This window comes from Salminus brasiliensis, chromosome 17, assembly GCF_030463535.1.
Source record: "Salminus brasiliensis chromosome 17, fSalBra1.hap2, whole genome shotgun sequence".
Lineage (NCBI taxonomy): Eukaryota > Metazoa > Chordata > Actinopteri > Characiformes > Bryconidae > Salminus > Salminus brasiliensis.
In genome coordinates, this window is record NC_132894.1 from 5,269,103 (window position 1) to 5,278,455 (window position 9,353).

Genomic DNA, 9,353 nt, shown 5'->3' on the forward strand with positions numbered 1-9,353 from the left:
CAAAAGCTTCCTCCTGCAAATTTGTATTTTTTGGAAACCCAAGGTTTTTTGCCTGGCAGTGTTAATACAAAGGTCCTGAATTCTCTTATATAGCACAACTTAAACCAAAATACTGATGAGGGTGTAGAACCCCTGATTTCATCATTTACACTAGAGGAAGGATGGCATGTGGACTGCAGTTGAAGGCCTCCTATGAAGCAGCTCTCGGGACTTTTATTCTGAAATGCGGAAATGCTGGAGCTTAGCATGTTAGCTTCTCCTGTATTCCTCGAAGACGTAGTGCTAGCCAGTCGCTATTCCGTGCTAAATGCTGCAGGATTCATTTATTTTTGTTGTAATTTGCAATGCTAAAAACACCTACAGATGATTTATATGAGGGTATGTGTTTTCCTGTGATTTACTGGGAGCTATACGGAGTTTTTGAGGAGACCCTTAGGAGCTACTGTTGCACCCCGTGCAGAGCTTCAGTGCTAGCTAGCTAGCAGGGGGAAACACATGGACAGGGCTAGCTAGTTGAGATTTAGCTGAAATAGAAGCTTAATGTGAGAGATTTTACGCTCAAAAGTAAGATTAGATATTCTGTAAAACATCTAGCTAGCTAAATCGAGCCAGGCAGCATAGCTAGCTAGATAACCTAGCACTTGATATGTGCAAGTTCAGCTAAAAGCATATAGGAGGTGTCTGTACATAGCTATATATATATATATATATATATATATATATATATATATATATATATATATATAGCAACACACACATGCACACGTGTTTTGCTTAATGGAGCCCCCCCTCCTCTTTCTCCCTCAGGGTGGTGTGTCCACAACAGTGTCAGAGGGGACAGTTACTGACCATGGATAGGGATTTACTCAGGCAGTCCGTGTCATTTCATGGACAGAGCCTGTTTTCCCTCTTAAAATGTGAGCAAAGTGAAAATCCAGACTTCAAGCAAGTTGCAGCTGATCTCACCAAATCACTGAATCAGAGGTATGAGGATTTGTGTGTCTGCTTATTTTTCTTCTACACTGATGATTAAAGTCCCACGCTTTATTCCTCTGCTCTGCCGAGGCTCAAAAAGAGCTGATCACTTTCATTCTGTGGTGTATTTTTGTTCTCATGCAGGGATAAAGATGATGACAGTCCTGTTGTGGAGCAGTTCATCGCCAGAAAGGCTGACCTTCTGTTTGCTCCAACATGGAAGACCACTATACCAGTGGAGGATGAGTGGCAGGAGGACTTAAGAGGTTTTTTTTTTTTTCCTTCGTACAGTTTTTAAGTGTACACTCCATCAGGTCGCTTTATTAGAAACACCTTTCTTGCTCTTCCACTCACTGGCCACTTCAATAACCCCCCCACCTTATCATTCTGTGCATCAACAGATGGGCTGTAGTCTCTAACCGCACATCAGCAAGGGAGGGGGTTTCTGATAAAGTGGACAGGCAGCGTATAACGTTTTTTTTTTTTTTTTTTTTGCTCTGATGTTGCAGAACCGTACGCCACCATGCCTCCGCTGGAGCAGTTCATGGAGGTTTCCTATGAAGAGAGACGAGAGCTTTTCTACAGAGATGTGGAGCGAGGAGATCTTGTTATAGGAAGGATTACGTCCATCAGAGACTTCGGCTTCTTTGTGGTTCTTCTCTGCACTGCCGGAGACCTCGAGAGGGACATTGAAGACCTGGAGATATCGGTGCGTTTTTGGGGTGGGGTTTAAATTAAACCTCATTAATTGGTTAAAAATAATTAGTTCATTTGATTATGCAAATTTAAGGATCATGCAAACTGGTGATCCATGTGTGAGAGGTAATGCTTGTTGGATTTTTTTTCTTGTTGTTGTTTGGTCTTTCTCAGGGTCTCTGTCCCATAAGAGATGTTCCATCAACTGGAAACCACGACGATCCTCTATCTTATTACCAAGTTGGGGATTTGATTAGAGGTATGGCAAGCTCTGTATTGAATTTATGAAGAACAGTGTAGGGATGGGAGTCATCATTCCGATACAGATATCCAAACTCATTTTTAAAGCATCAGTATGTAGCAATCTTACCTTAAATTAGCAGCTTTACACTGATATATCACACTGATGATAATGATACACTGACTGTAACGGGGGAGAATGGCGTCTCTGTCATTGCCACTCTGGGCCAGTGTCGTGGCACATCTTATCCCCTCTGATGTCATCTTACAGAAGGACCATTTAGGAGCCAATACATTAGCCAGCCGATTTAGCTAGCATGCCACTAGATAACCAGTTGAGCTGATCCCCTTTCGATTGTATTAGCTAGCATGCTACTGGTTAGCCAGCCAAGTTGCCACCCCCCTTCCTTTTCACAGTGTGTTATCTAGTGGTATTTATTATTTTTTTGTCACTTTATTATTTTATTTGGATCCCAATTATCTAGATAAAACCTTTAGATAAAAAAAACTTTAGTAATGATCCGTAAATATTGCGATTAATTTGACATTTAAAAATAAATAAAATTTAAAGTAAATCCGATAAATATTCTTCTGTGCAAAGTGTGATTTGTAAAAGTAATTTATCCATAACACAGGGATTTCCAGCATGTTTTTGATGACTCCCTAATTAAAAAGAGAGATGGTTTGGGTGACTTTGCTAATATTACTCACATTACCCCTCTTTTTTTGTGTGTGTGTAGCTGGTGTGAAGGACATAGACCGTTATCACGAGAAGCTGACAATCTCCCTGCATTCCTCCTCACTGGCCCCAAACCTGGGCCGAATCAAACTGGGTGTAATAAGCAAGGAGGATCTGCCGCTTCACTACATGTAAGATCCATTCTGTGTGTCGAGACGGACAGAATATTGATTCACACACTATCACAACGTTTTCCACATCCACTGCATCTCCAAAAGTATTTCGACCTTCTATTAATTAGAGAATCCACCTTCATTTAGGTGCACCTGTTGTTGATGCAGGCACGCACAGCTTGTATAGTAATCATACAACATCCTAAGACTCTGGCATTGAGCCCATTGGGAGTGGAGCTCATGACCTCACTAATGCTGTTGTGGAGCTGAATGCTGTAAAATCCTCCTCAGCAAGTGAAGTAACAGCCTCTACTCTTCTGGGAAGACGAACTCTGAATATTAATAAATAAAATGTGGAGGCAGGTGTCTGTAAACCTTAGTAAATTATTATGGAGTCATGATATTTAAAGCTAGCTTTCATAAACCATATCAGCTTCACAGCTTCCCGAGTGCTGCTACTCTGTGCTAAAAGAAACTTCACCTGCATTTTAAATACATGTTAGACATGTTAGTCTCAGAATGCCACAAAAGTGTAAATTAATATTGTTGTAATCCAATAAATGTGTTTTACCCTCTCTGTTCTCTTCAGTCGTGGAGAAAAGGTGGCCATTGACAGTAGTGAAACGTATGAAAGACTGTTAGACGCCTCGCTGGGCTTTTCCAACCCAGCCAATGTGGACGTTCTGCTTGGAAAGCTGGGAATCAATGATACACGGTCACCTTCATTGATGAGAGGATTACAGAGGTACAGTCCTTCTTCTGTGGACTATATGAGGGAAAATGAATATGCGGTAGTGTGTCATTTTACATTGATATTAAGGTGGGAAATTCATTTGTTTTATTTTGAAATGCTAGAAATTATTATAATTCGAATGGTATTTGGCAAAAAAAAAAAATTTGTCTTGTGTGTGTTGCTGTATATTGTATTTACTGGCTTTAGTCACATTTTAGTGTTTACTGTATGTTTAAAAACAAGATATGATGATGTAGATTTACAGCATTTTTAAATTTTACATGTACTAATCTGTGCTTCCTTGTAATACAGTAAACATTTCTTGGAGGATGATTTTGCCAGTGCCATTCGGAAAAAGCAGTCTGCGTCCTGGGCGTTGAAGTGGTTCGTACCGACTGTTTTCTAATACAAGCCTTAACAGCCTATGTGTATATTTGTGATTTGTGGAGACTTTAAAAGAAGCCTCTTCTTTCTCTGTTTCAGTGTGAAGACTGGGGTGGATCATTTCAAATCTGGGCGACACGTGGAGGCGATGAACGAGTATAACAAAGCCTTAGAAATCGACACCAATAACGTTGAAGCGCTCGTCGCACGCGGGGCTCTGTGAGTTTTTACCTCCTGATAAATAAAAACACAAATCAGAAAGTTAGAAATTTGTACACATTGTAAACATTTCTCTGCCTCTTAAGTGGGGAGTGCCATGTTTTTATTACCGCATTACCCTGAAGCGTTTCTCTGCTGCAGGTATGCCACTAAGGGCAGCTTAATGAAGGCTATCGATGACTTTGAGCTGGCGCTGGACAGCTGTCCAACACACCGGAATGCAAAGAAGTATCTCTGCCAGACGCTTGTGGAGCGAGGTGGCCAGTAAGTTTTAGGAACAATGAGAAATTATGAAGTGAGAAACATTGCAGTGTAAATCCCAGAGTAGAATAGCTTTTGTTTGTTTCGGCCTTGAGCCTTGAGAGTTGATTTAAACACAAGGCTTTCTACAGATTTCTCAGTCACATTCAGGATTAGAATGATGACGTTTTTTAGTAAAGATCTGAAACCTGTATATGTGGACAGGACCAGCAGGTTAGACTCATTTGATACATTTATTTGCAATCAATTTGAGATGGCAGCATGTTTTTGTGCTGTCTAGGGGAAAAAAGGGCTGCACAATGTATCATTTCAACATTATCGCAATGTGTGCATCAGTCATGTCGTAGGATGTGCAGTGTCTTGTACCGTGTCAAATTATATTAATTGATTGATTATATTGATTATATTGATACAAAAGGAAAATGCACACTATTCTTAACAGATGCACCGTAGGCAAATTGTATCTGACCAATACAGTTTTCTTACTCCAATATTGGATTCACAGAGGGCATTATTAAAATTACCTGTTGAATCGTCAAAATCTAGTTAAAAATCTGATAAAATCTATTTGTACAATATATATTGCAGGGTAAAAAATATGTATGTTTGTATGTATGTATTTATGTGTGTGTAAACAAATAATGTGTAGGTGTAGCTTTACAGGAATGTCCGTTTAATTTTGTCCCATCAGGCTGGAGGAGGAGGAGAAGCTGGTCACTGCAGAGAGCCTCTATAAAAAGGCGATGTCTTTAGATGATACGTTTCAGGAGGCAGAGGAAGCTCTGAAGAAGCTACAGATGCGCATCCAGGTGAGCTGTAATATGCAAAGGCACTGTGTCCACTTATGGGTGTAAAAGTGTCAATATCTGATCTCAGAAAGAATCCAATTACGATTCTTTAAGAAATGATCCAGTGTATCAAATCTTAAATCTCGCAACAAACAGAATTGATTAGATTCTTTTGGTGCAGTTCACTAAATACAGGTATTGGAACACAACCTATTTTTTTTTAATGTATATTTTATTAGCCTTAAATGGGGCCAATTCTTTACTGAAAGTTATACAGCATTGATAGAGATGTAATGTTGCAGCATATTGTATTGTACTGTGTTGTGGAATTGTATAGCTTATATTGGTGTTATATTGTACACATTGTTCATGTTGTGTATATTATATATTAGTTGCTCCAATAAACTAAAAAATTTAATTAACATTAACAATTTAATTAAATAAACATAAAGCAAATTTTTCAGCTACTTCTTACTTTGGTTCTATCAACAACTATATCTAATAGAAACATTCAATTGAATTATGAATTTTATGATTCCGTTTATATGTAGTTATTATAATTATTATATAAATATTAGTATATAAATATATTATAAATGTGTATGTGTGTATGTATATATGTGTGTGTGTATATATATATATATATATATATATATATATATATATATATATATATATATATATATATATAATATTAAAATTGAAAGTTGAATCAGTATTTACTTTTGATCATGATCCACTGAAGTATTTTTAGACCCCCACATGAATGTCTCAGAGGCTGTGGACAGGCGGAGAGTTTGAATCCTGTTATACTGATGAAATATTTTTCTTATTTATGTGTCTCTTTGATCTGGGACATTGAACCCTGATTGCTGTGGGACCTTGAATCCTCCCTAATTGCGCCTGGTCGGCATAAACGCCATCTCTGGAAAACCCCATTTGGATTGAAACTACACTGGTTTGTATTCCGCTGCTTGTACTAACTGGTAACTGTGCCTCTTTTTATTATTATTTTTTTAAATATTAATATCCATTGTTAAATTGCAAAATGCTTTCTCACTTTCTTGATGTCCTGTCATGATGCTCGAAACATCCAATGATAAATTGAAATGGCTTTTTTGTTTGTACGAATGGTATTCTGTGACGGTACTGCTATGCAAAAACATTGCTTTGTAAATCGTCTGGTGTCCCTCTCGGGCCCCTGCATGCCTGATTGATCTATTTCCCTGCGTGGTTTTGATTTTCACTCTGCCAATTGACCGCTTATAAAGAAAACTCTTAAACTGAAAGCCGAGGAGGCTTCTAAGGAGAAGGAGAAGCAGCAGATTGTGGAGACCAGCGCAGAAAAATTGCGTAAGATCTTAAAAGAAGAAAAAAGGTAATGATGCAGCACACAGGAGCAGGGCTCCGCACTCACCATTTCCAGCCACATGAGCGAGGTTGCAATCACAAAAGTGCTCTTTTTAGTGCTTGATCGTGTTTGACATGATGAGATGCTGTAAAGAATTCATAACAATTACTAAATAATTTATAGTTGTTACTTTCATTTGTATCAGATACTTCAGATAATTCATATTGAGTTTATCACAGAAGTTACAGACAAATGTATAGCAATTACTAAATAATTTAGCTAAATAAGTTCTACAGAACTACAGAATAATCTATGGTGGCTACTAAAAATAATGTAGTGACAGAATAATTTAGCTAATTTATAGGAGGTACTAAATTATTTGTAATTAATACTTTTAATCAGATACTGACTAATTTGTAGTAGTAATTGAATCATCTGAATAATTTACAGTAGTAATTTAATAATTTATAGTAGCAATTGAATAATTTATAGTAGTAATTGAATTATCTGAATAATTTACAGAAGTAATTAAATAATGTATAGGAGGAATTGAATTATCTGAATAATTTACAGAAGTAATTAAATAATGTATAGGAGGAATTGAATTATCTGAATAATTTACAGAAGTAATTAAATAATGTATAGGAGGAATTGAATTATCTGAATAATTTACAGAAGTAATTTAATAATTTGTAGTAGTAATTGAATTATCTGAATAATTTACAGTAGTAATTAAAAGTGTATAGTAGTAATTGAATGATTTACAGTAGTAATTGAATAATTTATAGTAGTTTTGTGAAGAGCATAAGTTACTTGTTTAGTTTCAGTGTTTGGCCTTTATTTTGATCTAGAATGAAGAAAAAAAGGAGGAGGTCTGACTCCTCTTCGGTTTCATCCTCCGACTCCGATTCCTCCAGTGAGGACTCCTCGCCCTCATCCGGCCGCAAAAAGTCCAAAAAGCGCAAGCACAAGAGAAGGCGCTCCTCACATGGCGGCAAGAAACGCAAGCGGAGAGTTTCTTCCCGTGACAACCAAACACCTGAGGAGGAGGAAGACGAGTATCCGCTTCCTGCCAACACCTCGGCCTCCTTCATCAACCAGAAGCATGCTCTGGCGAAGCTCCTCGATGGGGAAGCTGGATCAGAAGATAGAAGGAAGTCTAGAGGCAAAAGCAGAGGAGAAGACAGCAGAGGTAGGTTTGACGACGATCCGTTTGACCAGGCCCAGAGCAGTAAAGTTCAAGGCCAGCATGATGGTCCTGGAATGAACGGCAAGGAAAGGGAGAGCCAGAAGTATCGGCGGAAATCTGACGACGGCCACGGCAGCCGGAAAGACAGTTCGAGCTCCTCGCATCGCGATTTCTCCAGAAGCAGAAAGGATTCTTCTTCCTCAGCTTATTCAGAGCAATCCCGCAAATCTGACCATCCTCCAAGGGACGAATCGGCACAGACCGGCTGCCGAGTGAGGCCAGAGGTCAGTGGATATGAACGAAGAGACAAAGCTGACCATAGGAACAGTAGGGGAAGCAATGGGAATGAGCGCAGATTAAGCAGTGGAGACGGGAGCAGGCCCTCAGAAGGAAGCCACAAGAAGGCCCTACCTGCTAATTTACTAGATATCTTCAACCAGATCGCGGAGTTTCAGAAAGAGAAACAGCAGAAGAAATGAACTTGTCTGTGGGTTTTTTTTTTGTTTGTTTGTTTTTTGTTTTTTTGGTCTTAAAGGGAGGAAATGTCGCAAAATCCATAATAACACCTTATAAAAATATAATAATACTAATACTAATACTAATACTAATAATAGCATACCCAAGCTTGTTCATTTTTTACTTTTTCTTTCATATGCTCTGGGTTGCCTCCTTGAAATTGCCCTGTAATGGCAGATGTTTATTCACGCCATCTAGAAAGCTTGTATTTCAGGTTCAGAGAGTTTCAGGTGATCTGTCGGACGAAAGAGGAAGTGTGTGCTGAGGGTAAAGTTTACATTTTGCAGATATCATCAGAAATCATCTTGTTCCCCCTAAATGTTTATGCATGTTTTTCAGTTTTTATTTTTTCTGTGTCATTTGAATGCAGCAGCTGCCCTTTACGTTTCTTGAATATGTGATGATGAATGGACCTGTAGAAATTCTCAAAATTCTCAAAATTGACCTGGATTTTTTTTTGTGTACATTGATGGTTTAAACCGGGCCTGAAAATCTACTGGTTGTAGTTACATCTGTTAGATTAAATAGGGCTGATCTTTTAACAAACTGGCAACATGGCAGTGTAACACACTCATCCTGCCTCTGGCTGGTCTGTTTTTGGAATGCGTAATATTCAGACTATGTGCAGTATGTGCATATCCTAATAAACTGAGGGGTCATGACTTACCGTCGAGGGGTAATCTCATCTTTCACTTCCTTCCAATTGAACAGCTTTCCTGTTTGTGTGGACTGACCCGTAGTGAGGCCAGCATGTTACTCATAAGTTCCAATGTAAACTTTGCAGCCTTTAGGCTCATCTTTCACTCCCTGACAGTTTGGAGGTTTATGTTCAGAATGGAGAGGCCATTACTATAGAACACAGAGGTCACAATATAGTATCTCATAGACTCTGTATTATGCTATGACCTTTATATATTATCTTAAAGCTCAATATACTATTATCTGGTGGCCTTTATATTACTTAGTATATTATTTTTGGCTGTATGTATTATCACGTGGCCATCAGAAACTGCATTTGTGGCCTCTATATATTATCTTGTGGCCACAAGAAACTGAATTTGTCGCCTCTATATATTATCTTGTAGCCACTTAAAACTGGATTCAAGGCTTCAGCGTAGTATTATTTTATATAGCAGACGCCACAAATTC

The 9,353-nt window shown here is 38.4% G+C and overlaps 1 protein-coding gene across 1 annotated transcript; it reads left to right on the forward strand.

The window, feature by feature from the left end:
* The first annotated feature begins 235 nt into the window (after window positions 1-235).
* On the forward strand, window positions 236-8,871 carry ttc14 (tetratricopeptide repeat domain 14). The gene is made up of 13 exons (XM_072659819.1): window positions 236-378; window positions 808-984; window positions 1,120-1,241; window positions 1,485-1,684; window positions 1,846-1,930; window positions 2,652-2,781; window positions 3,353-3,508; window positions 3,809-3,880; window positions 3,980-4,099; window positions 4,241-4,363; window positions 5,052-5,169; window positions 6,420-6,526; window positions 7,351-8,871. The coding sequence occupies exons 2-13, from the start codon at window positions 851-853 to the stop codon at window positions 8,165-8,167; spliced, it is 2,184 nt and encodes a 727-aa protein (XP_072515920.1). The 5' UTR covers window positions 236-378; window positions 808-850; the 3' UTR covers window positions 8,168-8,871.
* The last annotated feature ends 482 nt before the right edge of the window (window positions 8,872-9,353 follow it).